Source organism: Notamacropus eugenii, chromosome 2 (assembly GCF_028372415.1).
Source record: "Notamacropus eugenii isolate mMacEug1 chromosome 2, mMacEug1.pri_v2, whole genome shotgun sequence".
Lineage (NCBI taxonomy): Eukaryota > Metazoa > Chordata > Mammalia > Diprotodontia > Macropodidae > Notamacropus > Notamacropus eugenii.
In genome coordinates, this window is record NC_092873.1 from 268,289,809 (window position 1) to 268,314,328 (window position 24,520).

The 24,520-nt window shown below is 36.2% G+C and overlaps 1 protein-coding gene and 1 long non-coding RNA gene across 2 annotated transcripts in view; one reads left to right on the forward strand and one right to left on the reverse strand.

Moving 5' to 3' along the window:
• The window catches only part of DR1 (down-regulator of transcription 1), a 20,648-nt gene extending 12,321 nt beyond the window's left edge, over positions 1-8,327 (forward strand). Inside the window, exon 3 of the mRNA XM_072644033.1 lies at positions 6,181-8,327. Within this exon, the coding sequence (XP_072500134.1) occupies positions 6,181-6,330 (150 nt within the window). The 3' untranslated portion in view covers positions 6,331-8,327. The remainder of the gene's footprint in view (positions 1-6,180) is intronic.
• The window catches only part of LOC140527244 (uncharacterized), a 22,069-nt gene continuing 5,719 nt past the window's right edge, over positions 8,171-24,520 (reverse strand). The window contains exon 2 of the long non-coding RNA XR_011974728.1: positions 8,171-10,382. This is a non-coding gene — a long non-coding RNA (uncharacterized lncRNA). The remainder of the gene's footprint in view (positions 10,383-24,520) is intronic.

A 24,520-nucleotide genomic window follows, 5' to 3' on the forward strand; every position in this document is an offset into this window, starting at 1 on the left:
TGAATGTAGGAGAAACTCAGTTTCCTCATTGTGATTAAACCATGTGCATGACACCTTTGAAAATACTGGCCTTTTTGAATTTTAAAGAGAGTTGTTGCAGCTCCATTTATTCTGCTTGTCCCCTCCCAATAAGATTCCTTTGAATGAGAAGGGCTAATGTAATTTCATATGTGCCTGAATTGCTTTGCTAATTTCAGTATAATGTTAAGTCTGAGGCCACATATCTGTGGGCAATGCTTTCTATTTTCTGTCCAGCTGTCTTGAAATATATGCTGTTGGTTACAAGGGGAATTGGTAAAAGGATTCAGTAGTTACCTGCCACGTGCTGAGGATGTGGGAGGAGGTAGTACAAAGTTTAGATAAGATATAGGCTCTGCTTATATGTAGTAACAGGAGATAGAGAATAGGAAGACATGTAAAAAGACTACTGTAGTGATGGCAGGAGAATGGAGATTTTGGAATGGATTCAAGTAATTGGGGAGGTCACATGGGACTTTTTAGGAGAAAGTGTAGAAGAAAGGGAAGAGCCTGGGCAGGATCTTAGAGGAACAATTTAAGGGGTAAAGAAGAGGAGCCAAACCAGAAAAAACAGGGAGAAGCTGTTAGGGAAGAGGTTAAGAACAAGAATAGTGTTTGAGAAAGGCAAGAAAGGAAGTAGGGTGGTCAGTGAAGTTGAAGAGACTTCAGGGAGGTCAAGGAGGATGAAGATTGACAAAAGGCCATGATATTGGATGATTAGGAAGTTACGAGTCAGTGAGAGGGCAGCTGGGTGGTACAGTGGACTGAATGTTGGTCCTGGAGTTAGGAAGACCCGAGGTCAAATCTGACCTCAGACATGTACCAACTGTACCTTGGGCAAATCACTTAGTTTCTGTCTGCCTCAGTTTCCTCAAGTGCAAAATGGGGATAATAACAGTACCTGCCTCCGAGGATTGTTGTGAGGAGATAATAATTGAGATAAATAAATGAGTTAATAATTGTAAAGCACAGGGCCTGGCGCATAGCAGTATATAAATACTAACTATTATTATTAAGGAGTAAGTATACCTCTTCCTTAGAAGGCAGCATCAGTGATCTACTTAGAATCTGGAGAAAAGTTGAAGGAGCTCATCAAATGACCTCAAACTTGTCAGTGAAATAAATAGCAGGTTAGATTATCTGCTTTAAGTGTAGAGGTGATAGAAGTATGATTAAGAGCTTGAGAAGAGAGGAGAAGGTTTAGAACAGAAATTGTAATGAGTAAGATTAGAGTATAAGGATTGCTGACTAGGAATAAGGATTTAGCTGAGATTATGCGCCAGAAATTTAACAGATGAATTCTACGCAATTACATGATTTTCTGTAGTTATTGTTAGCATCCTTTAAAGCAAGAGAAGTATGTAATGGGAATTGCCACGGATTGAGGATTTGTGAATAACAGAAAGTCAGGGCTCATGTGATTAGTGGTAATTGGAGAAATTTTAAAGTGGCACATCATGGGACAAAGTAAGTATAAAAGATAGGTAAAGCTAGAGTCACGTAGAGACTAGGAAGGAGTCCTGTGACTCTTTCATGAGGCAAATAGGAGTCTTGTGGCAATAGAAGGTTTAATGTGAGTGAGGCAAAAGGTTAGAAGTTTGTGTTCAGAGAGTAGAATTTTGAACTTCGGAATCTGGGAAGTGGGGCAGTTCTGTCAAAGGGAAGGGGGTCCAAGGCATAGTAATTATTATTGGTGTTAAGCAGAAATATAGTGGAGGGAGGAGGTCATTGAAGTTCAGAAGATTGAAGATGTGGTCAGATTATACTATTAAAAAAAAACAGTTTAAAGTAGATGGTGGATTATTTATGGGTATAAGCCTCCCATCTGCTTCTGCCCACCCCAGATACAAGCTTCCCTCCTTAATTTTATACCTTTCTGAGGTACTGACCTGAAATTTAGTATGTGTAGATTGTTTAAAACTCTTGTTCTTAACATCATTTGTCTCTTATTCTGGCACTTCACTATAGAAGCAAAAAAGCGCTGTCTGAGACTGAGAGTCATTTTACGTATTTGTCTGTTTTATCAGTTACTGTGACCAAAAAAGTTCATCATCTGATGGCTCACATAACAGATAGACAGTCATCAGGTTCGTACTTAAAGCTTTTCCAGCCTAATATAAAACCTGCAAGAGATTGTACCTAGCCTTTGATCCCAGGGCCACTGCTGTGTCACAGTAAGGTGTATATAAGTAGGATTTTTGGCATGGGATTGACAGTTGGGTAGTAGTAATTTTGAGGCCTGCTGTCCTCTGTTGCTTTTCTACTGTCACACCTAATTAAAGAAATCAGATTTTTGGTTTGGTTTGTTTTTTTAAATAGTGTCTAAAAGATGCTTTAATAAAATATTTGCTCAGGAAAATGTCTGCAAATAGCTGTAGTAATTTGAGGCTGCTTGAATTTCTTTCCAAACATGTGCAAGTACATGATTATACTTGAAATTTTTATTCATTTTGATGAGAGATTTTATATACTTGAAATTGTGTTATTGGTTAAGCCACAGTAGTTAATCTTTAACCAAATTCATATATCATTTTGCTAAGCACTGTAGTTTTCCTTATCCCTGAAATATTAACAGTTTTGATCATTGCCCGTCCTTAATACAATTTGGACAGTTTGAGAATTCCCAGTGATTCTTTTACCAAAGGAAATATGCTAGAATAACTGTACTATCCAAATTGTTTTATAGAAATTGAGACATTAAACTTTTTTATAGTAAAATACCCTTTTTGTAATTGAATAAGCTTAGAAACAAATAAGTTTTCACTCACAGAAGAATAAAATTAAGCTTCTGGTTTGTGAGTGACTGTTTTCTCTTTGTTTTGTTGTTTTCCTGTGTATTTATACTTACCTCCTATATACCCCTGCTGTACATTTCATTCCAGTCTTCTCTAGGATGTTGATTAACATTCTTCTGTAGCACCTTCAGTCTCTCCTCTGGATTTTGTCCCTATGCCTTCTACCATGCACAGACCCATTCTAAAATAACCTTTACTTCTCTTGGCCCTTCAAGCTACTGTGCTATTTATTTTATTCTTTCTGCTGTAAAATTCTAAGAATGTATAATTTGTATATGCTGCCTTTTCCCTTTATAATCTCTTATAATGTGTTTTTCGCCCTTATCCCTTTACTGAGCAGTTTTGCTCTTAGTGTTTGCTAAATGTGTCCTAACCACCAATTCAGTTTCCTTTTCTCAGGCCTCATCTATGACCTTTCTGAAATCGTTGACCATTTTCTTCTTGAAACAGACTGTTTTTGGTCCTCATGACACTTATTCTTTTCCTATCTTTCTTCTCTATCCTGTCTCTCCCAATCCCTAACTCGAGTAATACATGAAGGCTCAGTTCTTCATTATGTCCTTAACGCTCTTGTTTTCACCCATTACTTTATGCCTGAATTTCAAATTTTTATCTCTAATTCTAATTTCTTCCCTTAAATCCAGTTGTATTTATTATACACTATAATGCATTCACTAAGTGTCTGCTGTGTGCAGAGCACTGTGCTAGGAGATTCCTTGCTGTCAAGGAGTTTATAGTCTAAGAGTATATTTGACTGGTTTCTGGCCATTTGTCTTTAGATGTTCTATAGCATCACCAGCTAGCATTTCTACAACTTTGGTTAGCAATTACTCTTTCCACCCCCAAAAACTATTTTCCCTTATGATGATCCCTGTTTCTTTCAGTGGCAGTGTTCTACTCACCCAGGCTTAAAATCTCTTTCCAACTTTGATTTCTTCTAGTCTCTTGCTTCTCATATGCTGCTCGTACCCAATCCATCAACCAAGTCCTGTCAGTTCTTCCTTTAAAATGTCTTTTGCACTCCTTGAGAGGCAGGGTGGCATAGTAGATAGAATTCTAAACTTGGAGTCAGGAAGACTTGGGTTTGAATCCTTCATAGAGACCTTCACTAGTTCTATGACCAAGTCTCTTAGCCACTCAGTTTCTCACTTTCCTCCTTTACAGTGTTAGAGAGCTGCCTATAGTGACCTCTCAGATCCCATTCACAACTCCAAATCTATGATCCTAAGGCCTTTTTGCATTGCCACTACCCTAGCCTAAACCCTCATCATCCAAGACTAAGATTGTAATAACTCATTTTAAGTATTCTTGTGTAAAGTCTCTTCTACTCCTTTACCCTTTCAGTCCCTTCTACAAATTGCCAACAGACTGCTCTTCCTAAAAAGAGCTTTTAGTGGGTAATTTTCATGTCCCATAGTCTTTGATACCTTCCTATTAAGTTCAGGATAAAGTCCTTATTTCCTTAGTTGGCAATAAAGGTGTTCCTCCATCTGGTCCCAGCCTGTCTCTCAAGACATATCTCCCCTACTTTGTTCCAACAAGACTAGTCAACTTGTATATTTTCAGTTCCATAGCTTTGCCCACCCTTTGTCCCTGGAATGCCTTCTCCCTTTTTCCACCTGTTGAAGTCCTGCTTATTATTCAAGGCCCAACACAAGTCCTTCTTGCTTCATAGATCCTTCCTCAGACTTCCTAACCCACAGTAACCCCTGCTTCATGACTTGTGTGGCACTTAGTGTCTATACTACTCTTTTGGTCCTTGTGATTAATGATATACTAGCATACAAACACTTAACTAGCTTTGTGACCTTTGGCAAGTCACTTCACTTCACTATCAATTTCCTCATCTTTTAAATGGGGATAATAATAATAGCGCCTATTTCTCAGGATTCTTGTGGGGATCAAATGAGATTATGTACATAAAGTACTCTGTGAAACTTTAAGATGATACATAAACGTGAACTACTGTTAAGTTTTCAAGTCTTTTTATGTCACATAAAAGGAAGTAACGTTTTCCTATTGTGACTTGTTAACCCAAGATGTGGTACAAGCTGAAAATAGGTTCAAAAGAGGTTTAGATTAATGTATGGATGATAGAGTTCTAAAAGATTAAGAGAAATGAAGGATATTGAGTATAGAACTAATTTCTTGGATTAATTTAATTCAGAATAATGATGTTTTTTAATAAAACATTTGCCATTGTAAGAGACAGAATTTTGTGTAGTATGGCATTTTCTTGATATTCTTATAGAGAAACCCAGCTTTTCTGTTTTTGACCTGACCATCTGACCCTCCCAGTACCATTACTGGGACCTCTCCTTGTGTAGAAATGAATCAGATATTATCATTTCTTAGCCATTTTAGGGAAAGAGGTGTTTACTAGAAAGTGAAGAAAGGATAAGTGATTGAGTTTTTAACAGGCTAATGGAAAATGTTAAACTGTTTCTTTGGTTGGGAGTAATTTTTTTTTATAGTTTGTATAAATTCATAACTGCTTTTACTCAGATTAGTCAATCCAGACAGATATTCTGAATTGCTTTGTTTTTTCCCCCTTAAGTCCTTTATTTGATCAGATTGTATCTTGTTCTTTCTCATTCTGTCATTATCATTCTTCTTAATTTTCTTTTGGTTCTCTAAATCTGTTTGACTAATTTTTTCATACTCTCCACCTCATTTGTTTTATCATCATTTTATTCTTTTAAGTATCATGGTGAGAAGTAAAAGCTTGAGGATACCTGGGGAAAGGGGCAGACAAAAGCTAATGCTTGGGAGCAATATTTAAGTATTTATTTGTTGGATTTACATGCAGTAGTACTCTTTTAAGATCTAAGAATGCCACATCAAGAATTTTTAAATTATGACATAACTTTTCTATTACAAAATTCAATCACAATTCAAAGCTGTGGATAGCATGGGATTGTAGTAGAGAAAGAATAGACACATCAAGATGTTGGATGTAAGTAAATGTAAAAGAACTGTATGTAGTCAAAGAATATTAGGATCCTATACAGTTATAGATAGATATCTATGTCTGTCTCTCTGTCTGTCTCTCTGTCTGTCCGTCTGTCTGTCTATCTATCTATCTATCTATCTATCTATCTATCCTATTTTTCATCCTCAGCCAAGACACTGGCCAAGGATTGTCTGATATCCGTAGGAAACTTCCCAGGAATCCAGAGACCTAAGTTTACAAAAATACTTTTTTTTAATATTTTCCTCAGGCTACATTTTCTTCTAAATATTCTTATAGGAGAGTTATGTCTTTCTGTTGCATACTGTATAATAGTTGAAAAATTTCTGCCTTTTATATTTGTAATTGATCATATTTTTCTTTGACCAAAGTGTTTTTTTGGGGGGTGGTCTTTAGGCTAGACAGCAGCAAGCAGAACTGGCCCAGCAAGAATGGCTCCAGATGCAGCAAGCGGCGCAACAAGCACAGCTGGCTGCTGCTGCTTCAGCCAGTGCATCCCATCAGGCAGGATCTTCTCAGGATGAAGATGATGAAGATGACATCTGAAATTCACCAGCTGAGTTTTTATTCTCACAATTTTTTTTTCCTGCACAATGAAAAAGTGGAAAGAATGCTTATCTGTAATTTTGTATGCATCTTGGTGGACTGGCCATTGGTATTCTCGGGATGTCTGCTGTTAAGTTTCGGCTGTTGTGTGCTATAAATGTAAAAACTCTCTCTTTGAACTCTTGAAGATTTAAGGTTCAGTATCATATCAATTTTGAATTTTTAATGGTGTTTATGAAATTTTAGATAGCAGTGAGTCCTTTATTTGATCAATAAACAGTGTTACAGTAAACTACAAGTTTATAAAAATACATTGAGATTTATACAGAAGCTCTAAATCTACATGTGCATTTCCTCTGCCCTTTTAACTAAACTATAAAAATCATATATGGGGAATTTTTAATTATTTTTTCGGGGGGGCGGGTGGGAATGATGCAGTAGACATTGGATCAGGTTAGTTAAAAAAACAAAGAGTTCAGTTCTACGGTGTCTGAATTTTTTGTCCTTTTAAAAATGAGGATTATATATATATATATATATAAATAAAAAGGTAATAAATATATATGCTCAGTTAAATACACTTGTTTAAAAAACTCACACATACAATGCTAGGAAGACGTATGTTTAATAGGAGTTGTACAAATTCAATTGTTTGTTTTTGTTTTTGTTTTTTTTGTATAGGGGTAAAAACCAAGGTTTTATTATGGCATCTTCATCTTGAACTAAACTATTACATTTCAAAGACTGCCCTGTTTTGAGGACTGTCATGATTCTTATTATTTCACTCCAATTCAATAATTGTTGCTGATAGTGTTACTTGCTTTGTCCAACCATGTTCATATTATTAAAATGAGTAGGTGGAACTTGATGAAACATTTGCTTGGGTTCCATGGGTTTAACTGGAGTTGGTGAATATTCAAACCTTTGTGGGGAGGAATGGAAGCTAATGAGCATGCTTGCAGGAAAAGAGTAATTTTTTTTTAATGTCTGCCTTACTAGTTACAGTTTACTTATTGTCAGCAGAAATCTAACATTTTTCCTGACTAGGTTACAGGCAGATTTCTATGCTACCTTTTGAAATGTCATCATTGACTTCTTAATCCTAATTGAGCTTAATAGCAGAAAAATTAATCAAGTTTAGTTTCAGTTAGGACAGCATACCACATGACTGATGAGCACCACAAGGAAAACTAATGGTTACTTTTAATGTGTTTAAACTAACACATTTCTTTAAACTAGAAATGCTTTTCTTTTGTTTCTAGTAAAGCACATTAGTAGTTGTTTAATTCTGATGTATTGAAGAAATAGCATACTTGTTCACATTTTGGGAACAGAAGGGAAAAGCCACAATTCTTATGTCAGATATCCATATCCTTGAATTTGGGGATTTCAAGCAGAGCTGAAAAAATTATATAGCAGTTTTGGCAACTGCTGAGATTCTAAAAAAATTATATGACCATTTTAATTAGAAAATGAAACGTTAAGTTTTACAGGAATTTGGATTTCTTAATTATCAGATTTTGCTATTTCAGAAAATGAAAATTTACCAAGTGTTTATTAAATACATCCCTCTTTTTCAACATACCATCGTTCCTCCCCCAACGAAAAGGTTAGTTTTGTTGGAGTGTTTAAGTTGAAATTATTTCATGGATATTGCATGAAATATATTGGGCAAGATCTGAATAAGCAACTCGGTTTTTTAAAGGTATCAATAAGTACCAAAGGTAGTAAAGCTAGTTGAGAGTAATCATATGTTAATATGCAGTGTTGGCTTTTCTAATTTGTACTGTAACATCCTTACACTTTCTATTTTAAGTGAATCTTTTTCTTAACTTAGATATTTTTCACACTTTTTTTTTCTGATGCAGAGTTCAGGTTAATATTTTACTGCATCTGGTATGTATGATGTTTGGATCCTTGTGACTTTTCCTTTGGACATTCTTATGCTTTCATATGCTGTATTCTTCAAGCAATAAAATTCTGATGTGTTTTATAAATTGTTTTTATACTTAATACATTGCATACATTTGTAATACAAAGATAGAATTTGCTCCTTATCATTTGGCCAGTTCCCAAATGCGTGGGCCCAAAGGGTACAAATGTTCTAAATGACGTTGTTGCTTAGTAGACTTAGGCACACATTTGGCCAACAGTATTTTTCTTGCTTCTTTGTTTGCTTGAATCACATCAGATGTGTTTTGTATATGTCTTAATTAATTAATGTATCTTGGTTCACTCTCTTGTTTACCATTTTTAGCTTTGTGACCCTGGGCAAGTCTCAACTTCTAAGCCTCAGTTACTGTATTTGTAAAATGGGGATAATATTTGCACTACCTACTTCTTGGGGCTGTTGTGAGGAGCAAGTAAAGTGTATATAAAGTGCTTTGCAAATCTTAAAGCACCATATAAATGTTAGTTATTTTTATTATGTGTTGTGCCCAGCTATGATAAGGCAGATTTTGTAGTGTTTTGCTTTTAGGTTTGTTTTCTTTTAAACCGTAAGGACATCATTTTCTTATACCTGGCATTCAAGTATATTGACATTGCTAGAATCTTTTGGGAAAGGGGGAAGATTTCTATAAAAGCAAATTTATTTCTGAGTCTGTACTTCCCATCTTATGTGTGTTGGACCACTTTGGGGAACTACAAGTGTTTGAGGGTATGAAGGGGCATTGTAACAGAATAGTGATTTACTACCCCAGTGCTTTCCTAATAACCTTAAATAGTTAGTAAATATTTTCCAAAGAATACAGCTTACCCATGTGGCAATAAATATTTGGTCCATTTCAGTTTAGTAGCAAACAAAAATAACAGCAAAATATTCTTATTCCCAATATTGATGCAGTAGTATCATGTGTACAGTATAGTTTTAGTAATAATGTCAATGCCCATCAGAAATATTGAGGGATAAGAACTGCAAATTTAAGACAATATCATGAATATATTACTGAGCAGAAACAAACTGGGTAAAGAAGAAATCTGTGATAGAGTGATTTTTTTTGTCTGATTAAAAAAAATTAACAAAGCAGTCATTTAATAGTTTGACACATTGCTTCTCAAAGATATCATAACATGAATTTTCTAATTATATGTTTTCAACTGTCACTTTCCTAGAAAACTTAGAGACGTTAAAAAACTTATGAATAGTTCAGACTAGGTCAAGGATAACTACTAAACCTTACCTTATGAGATTTTCAAAATCTCCTAGATAAATTACAGTGTTTATGAACTGATCTTCATTAAATCAGAGAGATTCATTTAAACATGAGATACTTCTAATGTCAAAACTTAGATTTGTGCCTACAGAAATAATATTCTTATTAACAACAGAAAAGGGACATAGGAAGTTGTAGACCTGGCCTGTCTTCCTGTAGCTGTAAAACTGTACACAAAAAATGTTTCAGTAAAGTCATTGAACAGATTGGTACAGTTGTACTTGGACAAAAAGGAGAACTTTGAATATAGATGGAATGATTCTTTCACCCAAATTTCATTTCTGCACCTTAATTCTTAGGTGTTTCTGAAACAGTTAAATCAGTATTACTTGACGGGCTTCTACTTCTGCAGAGACTTGTACCTTAATGGATATATGTTAGTTCAAGGTGTTGGAGTAGAATAAGACTGAAGAATAGTTTTATACATACATTCATATATACATACAATCAGTATTCTTAGAAACCTTAAGGAAGCTCATAATTTCTCATAAGGAACAGTGTTACAATTTTGAATTTTGTTTCTCAACAAGAACTTGGAAAAAAGTAAATCATAAATGTGGCCTACGCATTTTATAATTTCATAATTTCAGCGGCCTTTTGTCAGTCCTCATCCTCCTTGACTTTGCTGAAACATTTGGCCCACTCTCTTTCATCCTTGAAACTTTTTCTTTCTGTGATGATACATACTGCTGCTGGTTGTCCTGCCACTCTTACATTTCCTTGTAGTCTTGCAGTTCACTTAATGTTACCTTTCCCAAATTGTTAGTCTTCTGTTCATCAGTCTCTTTTTAAACTTTGCTTCTTGGAGATCTTATTCACCCTGTTGGATCAGCTATTCTGTTCCATAATACAAGAAGAAAAGGGATTCAAAGGTTATCTAGTCCAAGAGGAAACTGGATTGTTATAGAGGAGATCCAACCACTGCTTGATAATAATGGGGAACTTAATATATTCTATTTTTGAACAGTTCCAATTACCAAATATTTCTTTATATCACGTCAAAATCTGCCTCTTTTCAACTTCATAATAGCCCTTCAGAAATTTAGACTGCTGTTCCCTCTCTATCTTCTCTCCAAGCTAAATATGCCCAGTTCCTTAAATCATTCTTTGAATGGCTTGGTTTTCAGATGTATGACCATCCTATTTACCTTTCTTAGACTGCATTCCAAGTTTGTTTGTATCTTTCCTAAAATACAGTGCCTAGAACTGAACACCAGAAGTGTTCTTGAAGTACTCTACTAGGGTAGGTGTCACCTTTCATTCTGGACACAGTGCCCATCTTAGTGTAGCTCAAAGTCATGCCATCTTTTTGGCTGCTGTACTATACCACTCATTCAGTCGCAGAATCATAGAATTTTGGAGTTGAAAGGAAGTTCAGCAGCCATCTAGCCTAACCTATACCTCATTAAGCATTTCCTTTACAATAATACTGAAAGTGGTCATCCAGCCTTTATTTGAAGGCCTCTAGTGAGGGGAAACCCACAAAATACAAATTATAGAGCACTATACTTCTGAGTAACTCAAACTGTTGAAGTGTTCTTCAAGCCTAAATTTTCCCCATACTATTTCTTCTAATTGTTTCTAGTTTTGTCCTCTGGAACTAGACCATGCCTAATTCCTTTTTCACACAATAACTCTTCATATTGCCTACTTCAGCCTTTTATCAGATACCTCTGGCCTAGACTATTGCACTAGCCTCCTAATTGCTTTCTCTCCCTCTCCAATCAACCCATTCTCCTTAAGTTTTCAGATTGATAATTCCTAAAGTCACAGGTTTGATATTTCACTCAGGAAGCTTCAGCACCCCTTGTTGCCTTTAATTTTAAAGACTCGTCTTACTAACTTTTAGAATCCTTAACAGCTTAATCCCAACCCTTCCTCCTAAACTAGGGATTCTTAATCTGGGGCCTTAAACTTTTTTGTGTCAGTATAATTGGTTTTCTTTGTAACCCTCTGTATTTAACTTTATGCATTTAAAAACATCCTTCTGAGAAGGATGCCTGATTGCTGTAGGGAACCATAATGCAGAAAAAGGCAAAGAACTGTTGTTCTATGCTGACTTCATCTACTCTCTGTTTCAGCTGATGAAGCCAGCTTTGGTTCCCTGAATTTAACATTTTCTCTTCTGCCTCCTTGCCTTTGCAAAGGATACTCCCCTTATTTATCTGTGTACTTGTTTTCCCCAGTAAAATGTAAGCCTTTTAAGGGCTCTGCATCCCCCACATCTGGCCTCATCCTTGAAACACAGAGTAAATGCTTGTTTAATCGAAAATCTGAAGACAACTATCATCTTTCCTGAATACTTTCTTTTCCTGGCTGAACACCTTAAGGCTTCCTCAACTAGTTTTCATAAGGTGTGAACTCAAGACCTCCCCCATCCTGATTGTCTCCCTTTCAGCCTATTAAAAATCCTTCCTAAAATATTTTGCAAAGATAACTACTTTTTTGTTTTCAGTTTTCAACAATCCCTTCCTTAAATTTTATATTTTCTCCCCTTCCTTCCTCCCTCCCTACCCAAGACGGCACGCAGTCTTATATGACTTCTACACATTCTTATTAAACACACTTTCATGTTAGTCATGTTTCATAGAAGAATTAAAATGAACGGGAGAAACCACGAGAAGAAAACAAAACATAACAAAAGAGAAAATAGTCTGCTTCATTCTGTGTTCTGACTCTGTAGTTCTTTCTCTGGATGTGGATGGCATTTTACATCATGAGTCCTTTGGAAATGTTTTAGATCTTGCATTGCTGTGAAGGGCTAAGTTTATAAGATACAGCATACCGTGGTTCTCACTGTCTATAATGTTCTCCTGGTTCTGTTCATTTCACTCAGCATCAGTTCATATAAATCTTTTCAGGTGTTTCTGAAGTCCTCCCGTTCGTCATTTCTTATAGCACAATAGTATTCCATTATATTCATATACCACAACTTGTTCAGATATTCCCCAATTGATGGGCATCCTCTAGATTTCCAATTTTTGGCCACCACAAAAAGAGCTGCTATAGATTTTTTTTTATATATGGGTCCTTTCCCCATTTTTACGATCTCTTTGGGATACAGCCCTAGAAGTGGTATAGCTGGGTCAAAGGGTATGCACATTTTTATAGCCCTTTGGGCATATAATACTTCAGTGTGGTTTGACAATGAAAGAGTATAACAAGTTTAAAATGTCCTTATTTCTGGAAGGTTGCCTCTTAAAATGCAACCCAGGCTTGCATTAGTTTTTTTGACTGCCATATCACATTATTTACTCATTGAATTTTCATTTCAGTCCACTGCCCAATCTTTTTAGACAAACTTGTCTAGTTATACCTCATCTGTCTTATATTTGTAAAGCTAATTATATGAACCCAAGTGTAGGACTTTTAATTTTATCTCTTACATTTTATGATATTTAATCTAGCTCAGTGCTCTAGCTATCAGTCTTTGTTGATCCTGACTTTGATCTAAACCTATCTCTCTCAGGATTGTGATCTGCACATTTGTTACTCATGTCATCTTTATCCCTTTCAGAGTAATTCCAAGTAACCTTTGTGATTTTCCAGGTAAAAATTTTTAACAGCACAGATCCATGAATAAATCTCTGCGGGATTAGAGCTCTCCTTCCAAATTGACATCAAACTGTTAGTGAATAATTTGGGTTCATGTCTTCATCCAGTTCCATATCACATCTTATGCTTTCCCCTAAACCAGTTATATAAAATTAAAATACAAAAGGATCCCTGACAGCCACTTATTGATTCAAATTAATATTACCTTTGTTGTATTTCTGTTTTTATTTATTTTGTTAAAACATTTCCCAGTTACATTTTAATCTGGTTTGGTCTGCAAGGGAGTTTTACCGGAGTTTAACACCTCTCATCCTAAACCACATCTCTCTGCCTATTCTCCAAGAATAGTTGAAAGATTTTATTCAGTGTTAGGCTGAAATATAGATATACTGTAGGATTGTGAAGAAAAAAGAATTAAGGTAGTTTGGCATGAGCTGTCCTTGATATGGAGTCACTAAGTTAGCTTCCTTTTTTAGATATTCACTGACCATCTCTTTAATAGTATGTTCTAGAAGTTTACCAGGAATTAATTTTAATCTCACTGGCCAAGAATTTTTACAAGATCCCATTTTCTTCCCTTTTTGGAAAATCAGGGCCACATTTATCTACTCTTCTCCAGTGTCTTGATACATTTACCAGTGTCTCATTGATCTTTCAAAAATGACTAATAATTGCTCATTAATCATATTTGCCAGTTCTTTGGATTCTTAATAATGTAATTTGTCATTAGGGGCACCTCATTGCTTTCTTTCTTTGATTATCAACTCCTTTGCCATTTTTGTCCTGTGCTTCCTTGCGTGAGGATCATTCTCTTTGTCGGGGAAAATAGTAGTAGCCATGGAAGAGCTGGACATCTTTGCCCAAAATGTTCCTCATTCTTCCCTAACTCCCCATAATTTGTTACAGCAACAAGAACCTGTGTGCTAACCTTAGCTTCTTTCATGATCTTCAGCTCATTCTCTTGGATTTCCAATACTAATTTTATAGTGTTATGACCTTTTTATATTCATCTTCTGCTACTTCATTCACCTTTGTTTTCATTTTATGTCCTTATCTTCTTAAGATTATGATGAGTTCCGTAGTGCATTCACTTTGGTGTTTCTGGCAACCTTTCTAGTCTTATGTTGGAATTATTTCTTCGTGTCTTCAAAATTTCATTCTTCAGAGTTTCCTATCTCCTTGAGACTGTTTGAGAACCTGTAGTTTCTTATCCTTGTTGCTCTAAGTTGTTCATTTATGTATAGACATTTGAGGCTGCAGGTTTAACTTCTGCCTTCATTCTTGAATTTTGTCTCCAAATATCTGCCTCAGTAATCTTCAGCCTAGAAATCAGCAACCTGCTAGTCTTCTCTTTTCTGTCCCCTGTTGGAAGATGTCTCATTGGACATCTCTGTGCCTTTGCACAGGCCCTCTTATATGCCTGGAAAGTACCTTCACCTCACCTCTATCTCTTAGAATCCCTGCTTTCCTTCAAAGTTCAGCTCAAATGTCCCCTTCTGCCCTTTTCTTGATTCCCCCCTTTCCCCAGCTGCTAATGCCTGCCTCCCCTTTTTTTGTGCATATTTTGTTTACATATATGTTTAGCACATACATATGTATATATACGTATGTATGTATGTACATATGTATGTATGATCTTCTCCCAAAGAATGTAAACTTCTTGACAACAGGAGCTTTCATTTTGATTTTTCTGTCCTCCAGAATCTAGCACAGTCTATGGCAAATAATGGGTACTTAATATATTTATTGATTGCTATCCACCTCTTTACCCTTTAGGAAGAGCCTGAAATTTCTTTCTTAGTCACACTTCTTCATCTCATCTTGGAGGAAGACCAGCATCTTCTTTGAACATAGAGAGTAGGCAGTCACTTGTCTTTAGCAGAAATACAAATATTGCATGCCTGGTGCAGTGATCATTGCAGACTTTTTCCTTAAATAGCATACTTAACTGGAAGTGAGATCTTCAAGTCCCTTCCACTTGCTTATATAGCTTTAATTTTACTCCCCCTCAAAAAAAAATCTCTTTTATATGAACATTTGTCTGGATATCTTTCCCTCTACAGTACTAGGTTGGGTTTTTTCTTTTTAACCCAAAAATGTGAGACTTTTTTTCCTGCATTTATCTCTGTCATATTTCATCTTCATTATGAAAATATTCCATGACATGGAGGTCACTTGTTTCTTAAAGTCTATGATTTGGGACAGAAGATCTGGTCAGTTCTGCCCAGTTGAAATGGTTTTCACTGTGATTCTTTGACAGACGTCTGTCCAAGTATAGTCCTAGCTAAGTACAGAGAATCTCATCAAAAGTAGGGCCAATAGGTAATGGATGTTTGACATGAAGTAACCCTTGAAATAAATATTTTTAAATGTCTGCAGGATGCTTTTACTTCCGCAATGATAGTAGTTCTACTGCTTACATACTTGTTAGATTGCAAACACATTTTAGTATTCTAAATAATGAGATCTTTGTCTAGTGACGAGTGAATTGACGTGTTATTGGATGAACTAAACCATATAAATATTGACATTTTCATGAAAATTAAATCAGAAAACAAGAGAGTGGCTACTAAATGGTAGACTGACTCAGATTACTTAGAGAGACAAGTAAAAGATCTGTGGCTTTGGTCTCATTGTTCTTTCCAAGCAACATCATTTCATGGGATATTTAGTCATCTTGCCTTTCAGTGCTATTGATGAGCTTAAAAAAAAGACCACAGTGAAGATAATTCAACATATGCACCAGCATCTGTCATATAGGATGAAGAAACAAAGACTTCCCCAAGCATTGCTTGGAGGACAAATTTAGAAAGGATTCGTGTTCAGATTTGAGTTGGATTATATGGCTTCAGAGGTCCCTTTCAATTATGATGTCCTGTGCATCTGAAGTATAGAAATACTAAAAAGAATATGAAGTGATCCTCTCTACCGAGTCCATAGGTACTTCGTTGCCGACTGAGTTTAATGTGAAATTAGGCTTGAGGGAAGATCATAAAAATATGTTGTGAGAAAATGAGTCAGCTTTGAAAAATGAAAGAAGCCAGTGACCTTTTCCTACACAGAAACCTCATGCACATGTATATATAATAAAAATAACGTATTTACATAGCACCCCAAGGTTTTTAAAGTATTTTATTTACAACAAGCCTTTGAAGTAAGAAGTACAAAGTATCGTTGTCCCTATTATATGAATGAGGCAACTGGAGCTCTGAGAAGTTGAGGGATTTGCCAGCAACCACACAGCTACTAAGTATCTAAGGTCAGGTTTAACCTAGGTTTCTACTCCAAGACCAGTGGTCTATATATCCTTTTTATTGTGTTCTCCTGGACATGTCGGTTAACATTACATTAAGTAAAATTGATTACATCCTAGCATAGGAATTTGCTGGTAGCTGATGTAGAGTACACAGGATTCTGTTGTGTTAGTTGACCACAAACAAACATTTCACTTGTTAGAGAAAAAAGTAGACTTCAAGGTTCCCTTTTAAACAAGGAGTTAAGATCAGCCAAGATTCCTTGATAAAGGCAATCACAGGGAAGGATCTCATCAACAACCTTCTGATTATTAATAATCAGGGACATATATTTGCCAGAAGTGTTTACCACTGTCATGGAAGATATCTTGCACAAAGTCCACAGGAAAGAGATTGTGAGGGCCTCCATTTACAGATATTCCTGTTTGCAGCTAATCTTGTGAGGACTTCATCAAGGAACAGAATATTTTAGTGTTTCAGTGAGATCCGTGACCATTGCATCCTGGAGTGTTATTCAAAGAATCAATTTCATTTGGCCCAACAGGCAATCCAGACACGGAGGCTGTAGCATATTTCCAGTGGTGATGATTTTTACATAAGAACTGACACCAAGTAAACTATCCATGAAATACATGATTATGATAAGAGCAAGAGATTAAATAGATCGTCTGAGGAAGGGGTTGGCAAACTGGCCTGTAGCCTGCTTTTTGTTTTTGTTTTTTTGTTATGTCCAGTGAGTTAAGAATGGCTTTTAAGTTCTTAACTCACTTGTCATAAAAGGCAGGTGGTAGCCAGGATTTGTCTCTTAGGACTCTTGGTCTGAGGTTTAAAAAAAAAGTACCTAGAAGAGGTCCTTCAGCGTGTGTGGGTTTTGTGGTAAATGTGGACAAGAATCACACTGAATGAGAAGGTATAAGTAGGTTTCTTCATCTTTGTAGGGAATACCCACATCAGCAAGACATGGATCCTTTGAAGTACTGAAATGTATTTATTTCATCTTGTTGGATTTGGGGATATGCTATTACATGCCAGGAGTCCCTGTTGCTGAGGGTATAAAGATTGGTGGACTGCCTAAGTTTGGGAGATCTAAGCTTCATTTGGTCTAAAACTGATCAAGTGTCTGCACTAAGCCTGGTACCAATATGACGAGTCCCTTAAGAATCAACAGGCTGCTTATGGAGGGGGTAAATTAGCTCAAGCTGGGAAAACAGAGCAGGTTAATGTTCCTGTGCTCTTCAGTATTGGAATATGACCCATGAGTGTCTATTGCATTTCCAGCCTCTGAAGGATAGGGAGATCCAGTCTCCCTGCCCCCCTCAAAAATTTGACCTCTAATTCTAGCTTGTCACCATCATCTTGGAATCTGTCATCCTCTGTGTTAGGTATCCACCCACTCCATTGTTGTATCATATGCTTAATTGCAAATGAATCCCAATTCTATATCTTCTGCTCTGATCACTGTCCCACCTTCTAGACAGACATTTACAGTTGCCTCTTGGACATTTCATTTTGTTTTCTGTTCTAATAACAACTCAAATTAAACTTGCTTTTCTCATCTTTCCCTTGCTTCCCATCTGCAAGTCTCATCCCACCACTCATCTTTCTTTTAATGGTACAGTTAACCTCCCAGGATGAAAATCTCAGTCCTCTTTGGCGTATTTTCTGTCTCTCTTTCTCCAGTTAATCACATTCTTCATTGATCCTTTACTTAGAATATATTTCCAATCTTTTTCCATCCCTACTCTGTTGTCTTGACATTGCAAACTGGGCTACTGCCTTCCATTTTCTTGCAGTCCAGTTCATTGTTCCCTGTCTAGTTCACTGTATTTACTGCTACTAGTCTAAATTTCCTAAGGAATTAGATTAAGTGTACACACATGCACACACACACACACACACACACACACACACACACAGAGAAAACCTAAGTGGTGTAGACTTTGGTCCCAAAAGTTTTTGAAGCCAAAGTCCAAGCCACTTGGGTTTTCTAGTTTAGTTTGAACTTGTCTTTCGAGCCTTATATCAAGGTACTAATTTTCCAAACCCCTCTGCCTCAGCCAGTCTATTTTATTAACTATCTTTTCCACATCCCCTACCTTTTCAAAAACACATCTGATATTTTCCCACTTCCATACATGCTGTCCCACTCACCTATAATACCTCTCCTGTGTCTACCTCCCATCCACCCCAGCTTTCCAGTTCTTTCCCATACTTCAAAATTCAGTTGAAATCCTATTTCTTTCCTTGATCACTTCAGCCAAAAGGATCTCAGGATTATTATATCTTGGCAAGGAACTAAGGAAGTTTGGGTACTCAAATGATATATCCACTAGAGCTGATGACAAAAGGAAAGGACTTCAATAGAAGAAAGGTGGATCTCCGAAGTAAGCAGCATCAAGAAGATGCTATCATAAAGTGGAATTTGTATTTCTATACCAGGGATTAGATACAGGAATGATGGATTATTGATAGAGTGCATCTAACAAAGGCAGGTTAAGATTTGGGAATCTGATCCACGGGATAGTAAATTGAAAATAGAAGACAACTACTCCTCTTCCTCTCCCCTCCGTATCTCCACTAAGCCAGATACTACTGATAGCAGGCATAACATAGTGAAAAGGTAACAATTAACAAGTGACAGATTCAAGAATAGGGTCCTTAAATGTCTATGCAAAAGTTATATAAAATATGGATAAAAAAGGGAAACCAGAGTTCTTACTACAAGTCAGTAAATCCAACCTCCTAATGTTCACTGAGTAATGATGAATGTGACTCATTACAGAAATGTAGTAACAGAAGGGAATGCCTTATTAAAAAGAAATAGGTTGGGGGAGAAAGGGTGATTGAGTATTTTATACCAAGAAGCTATACTCCTGTGAGAAAATATGTAAATCATAGCAGGAAATATTTAGATTAATAAATGGAGGAAAAGATGTGATATTGTGGTGGGAGTATACTAACGACCACTTGACTGGAAGGAAAAAATGCATGAGTTCTAGAAACAAATCAAAAACCAAACAGACATGACTAGTGATGTAGGTACAGTTAGAATGTTCTCCACTAAAAGTGAGACAGTTGATTAATTCTTAAATGGCTTCAATCATATTTTTAGAAGGTAGAGGGGGCAACAGTCCTTTGGCAAGTAGCAGGTGGGTGCTACTTGTCATAGAAAAAATGCCAGGGTCCTTGGGGAAAAGTGACTTCCATCTCAGCGGTTGTGATAGTTAAAGCTGGGTATAGTCTGATAATCACCTTATATCACCCTAGATTTTGAAAGAATGGATTTCAAAAGATCCAAAGAATGAATAGTTAATATCCTGTGTCTTAAAATTCTACATGGCAGATTGGTCCACAAAATGTCAAATATCATGCTGAATATCAAATCATCCTGGCCGTTCCCCTTACTATACCTGTGTGAGGTTGCATAAGCAGCTTGCCTTGGTCACTTTCCTAATCTGCAAAATAAAAGTGTTGGATTAAATGACCTCTGAGGTCTAGCTTTATTTAGATCTATGACTGAATACAAAATAGAAACCAAAAGCAGAAAACTGAAAATATATATGAAAGAGGGACATGGCCCTGTCAGAAAAATGAGCTGAGCCTTGTAATGAATGCCAAGGGTACCCCTAGCATCCTTCCCTCCAGTCCCCCTGCCAGAGCAGACATTTTATTAAGTTTGGAACCAGAAGATAGAAGATAAGATGAAACTGTGGCTTAAGGAAGTGAATACAGCAGATGGCAGAGATGGCAGACCTACTCAGACCTTGTTTTCTTTCTGTTTTCTGAGAAAATTATTGGCAGTCTGAGAAGAAATAGAATGAAAATGTTTAACAGGGAATTGAAGCTCAGCGTAATTGAGGAGATGGTAAGAAAGTAGCTGTTGTTATTAAGCTAACCCACACCCTAAATTCATGCCAGTCATGGGCACATAGTACTGAACTCATTTGTCCATGTAAGTGCTGAGCTACTGCCTGTCATCTTTGAAAAACTAGAGAATTGAAGAAGCAGTGTAGAGCAGTAGAAAGAGTAATGGGTTTGGAGTTAGATAATCTGAGTTCATATCATAGCTCTATTACTTCCTGCCTTTGTCACCTTCAGCAAAATCCACCTTTCTGGGCCTCAGTCTTATTTGTAAAATGAGAGATTTGGATCAGATGACTTGCCAAGTTCACAGTTCCAAATCAATGATCCTGTGACTGGTAATGGGAAAATGTCCCAAGTTTTTGAAAGGGGAAAGAAGGCGGATCCTTCAAGCTGTGGTCTTGACTAATTTCTGGAAAAATTCAAGAAGTCATTGATAAAGGAATGCATGTTTTGTGCATACATAGAAAGGGAAACGGATCACTATCAGCCAGTTTTTTGATTCGTCAAAAACTCATCATGCCAGACTAATTACATTTCCTTTTTTTTTAGGTTGCATTTACTCAATAGTCCAGGCAAGGGATTGATTTGACATCAATGCCCATGTGTACACAGTGCGAGATTTTTGCTCTATGATACTAGTTAGTGGATTTAGAGCAGGTTTAATGGACAGACCCAAAGAGGGGTGTTGAATGGCTCAATGTCATCCTGGAAGAAGCTTCTGATAGTAGTCTTACTTAGAAGATACAAACTTAGGAATGATAGGTAACCTGAAAAATATCTCTACAGTCTTGAACACTGGGCTAAATCTCAGATATTTCAGTGGTCCTATGATCTCATCAGTGTGGGTAGAGCTCTATGCAGTCATGCTTGCTCATCCTGTTCAGTTCTTGTTCTTGTCCTTGTCCTTCCATAAATTTGCCAAACAGGCCATCCAGTGCATTGTGTGCCTTCCACAAGTTCTGCTGACATTATGAAATACCAAAGGAGTTTTTATGGGCTGTCTTATCTGCTATCCTTTGCTCCATGTGGCCATTCTATACTTTCCAATCATGTCCTTGATGTCATTTTTTACTTCACTTTTTCATATTGCTTTCTTGTAATATGTTGCAGTCCCCTTACATTCATCATCTGCCCTTCCATTTCCTTTTGGAGATCCTCAAATTCAGATTTTCATAGGCTTTAATATTATTTGCCTGAAACCATACAATATCACCCAAAGAATATTGAGTCTTTGCTTCAGGGAAAAGATCATTAAAAGAATTTGCCATTTTCTTAAAAGCAATCTAGCCCACTCTTTTTAGTTCTGGCATTGAGTCCATTTGCTTTGTCCGTGCAGTTGTATACCAAAGGACAAATTCTATAGGTTATCTATCCAGCTGCATATTAATCTTCACTCTAGGAATTTTTTTATCCATTTGGTTTTTATGTGGATATTTAGACCAAATTCTTTTGAACAATTGTGGATCTCATTTAGAAGACTATGCAGTGTTCCAGGATTTGATGCAGTCAATCAATGTAATCTGCAAGCAAGATTATCTGGAAGACCTCTTCATCTATAGGGAATCCTTCTTCATTTTGGACGCTGTGCTGGATTTCCATGACAATGATGAACACCTTTGGTAAGCATACCACTTCCCTTTTTTATACCTTGCTTGATATGATCAGAGGGTGGTTAGATAGTTATCTCTGTTATATTTTTCATGGAATCATTTTAACATATGTAAAGTAGATATTTTGTTGGACATACAGATAAAGCAATTTTTAACTGACCTATTTAAACAAGGGGTTCTTTTTGGCAAAAAAAAAATGTGAAATTGATGGAGAAAAGGACATTGACATCATCTGTAACTATTTTGTTCAGAAGTTTAACAATGTAAATTGGTTGACATAATGAGAATATTTTTTAAAAGCCTGAAAATTGCCTTTAATCAATTAACACTTGATTTATTTGTAAGGTGGAGAAGTGGTAGCCAAGAGCAATAGTTCTTTGTAAAATCTTACAGAGAAAGATAATAGAACATTATGAGCAGTATTGCCTCGTTTAAAAAAAAAAAAAAGCAGTTTAAAGAAAGCTTGATGAGAAATATAACTAGTCGTCCCAAGGGTATTTAAGGATGTAAAAGCAACAAACTAATGAAAGGTAAGACCAACCCTATTAGGATGAAATTTAATAGGAATAAATATAAAGTCCTGCATTTGAATTTTAAAAATAGCTGCCTGGGATGCAGTGCATCGGAAAACAACCTGAGGTTTTTTAGTGGACTGTATTCTCAGTCTGAATTAGCAGTGTGAAATGGCACCCCAGAAAGCTAATGTGATCTTAACTTCAATGAACAGAAACATAATATACAGAACAAAAAAGTTTTTATACCTGCTCTGCTCTGGCTTAATAGTAAAATTAGCCTTTACTTCCCATCATATTCATATTCATGTATTATATATATGGACTGTATAGTAGGTTTCAGTATACCATAAAGTTTTCATATTAAATAGCACATAAAAATGCAACTCTCCTGTCATAAATTTGACCTAGCCCTAGTGTGTTGTTATCATCGTCATCGTCATCATTATTGGTCTGGATTTGTGATTTCTTTGTTACAAGAAACTTACTTTGAGGAAAATCCCTCTACCAATGCAGATGACAACTATGCTGCAAAGACTAGTTTTAGTGGGCTGGAGCGCTGAGGGCTTGAATGACTTGCCTAGGGTCACACAACCAAGGGACTTGAATCCAGGTCTTTCTGACTCTGAGGCCAGCTCTTATTTTTTTCCTCTCTCTCTCGCCCTTCTTTCTTAGAGGTGAAGGTAGGTCTAGGAGAAACCTCCAGGTTTTTAGTTTTGTGTTTGTAAGCATGCATACACACAAACTTGTAATTTTCATTGGTTGATGTAGGGCACTCCTATGGAGGAAACTCCCTCTACCAGTGTAGACTGACAACTTTTTTTGGCAACTTAGTGTCTTAGAGAGTTTCCTTGTACAGTGAGAAGTTACTATGCTCAGATACACTCTCAGGGTCATATAGTCACTGTATTTCAGGGAGACCTAGATCAAAGTGTTTACTACTTCAGGGCCATTTCTGTCTACTGTGCTTTGCTACTTCCTGCATAGCTTGTTGAAGTGCTAACTTTAACAAACTTTTAATTCACAGTTTTATGTCTGTCTTCTTAGAACTTAAGTGGATTTTATAAATATACATCTATGTATCACATTTGAAGTTGCTTTAAAAAGCTGTCTAAGCAAATTTAAATTAATATTCTTTTTCTCTAGTTAAATTTCTCCAGCAATCAGAGGCATTCATAATTATTCCATTGATCTTAGATTTGCACTTAAAAATAGCCTGTGTTCAATAAATGTGTAGGAAGGCTGAGCTAATTTAGTACGGATAATTCTTTGTTGGGTGCATTTGGGCTGGTGCTGGGGATAGTCAAAAACATTCATTACTGAATAGAGGTGAATTGAGTGCATTATCTCCTTCTCTTGTGTGTTTCTGATGAGGAAAAAAGAATTAGAGCAAAGCCTCTGGAACTGAGGATTGCATAGTGCACAGGTGTCCAAATGGAGATTATTGCTGGGAAAGAGACTGTTTTTAATGTAGTGATAGACCTCAAGAGAAGGGGTGATCAGGAGTCCACGTTTTTTACTTCCTTCACACTAGCCACTTTTCTCCCCTCCTCTTCCCTGACAATATTTGTTTACAAGCGTCATAAACCTTATCTATATCCTTGGTAGATAAGGAAAATTACCCGAATTCGGTGTGGATAGTATGAACAAGCCATAATTGTCAATTCATTTCTTCATTTGTCAGTTGTAGCAACCACCTTCTTGTTCAGAAGAATAATTTGTCGTGTTTATATATGTTTCAGAACCCTTGTTTCAGTTGACAATTATTAATCTTGTTGACTATTGAAAATAACCAACCAATTGGCAGTAGGAAAAGTTTATTTTGAGTGGCATTACATAGTTTAAAATGTTGAGGTTTTGTTTTGTTGTAATCTTAAAGATTCATTGAGTATAGTCTTTGGATTAGATTAGCACAAATATTAAAAAAGTAGAAGAGTGATGTTAAAATGAGTAGAAAAACCACAGCGAGGTATTAATTGATTTTGTTCACAAAAATACCAACTAAAACTTTAGATTTGTTACACATGATGATAAAAATGAAGCAGTTTTTTTCCACTTGAAAAGAAAAAAAATTAAGTTTTATTTAGAGACAGGGAGACATTTATTTTTTAAAATTTACTCAGTTTAAAATAGGGCATATTTCTGGACATGGGCAATGCAGAAATTGTATTACACATTTA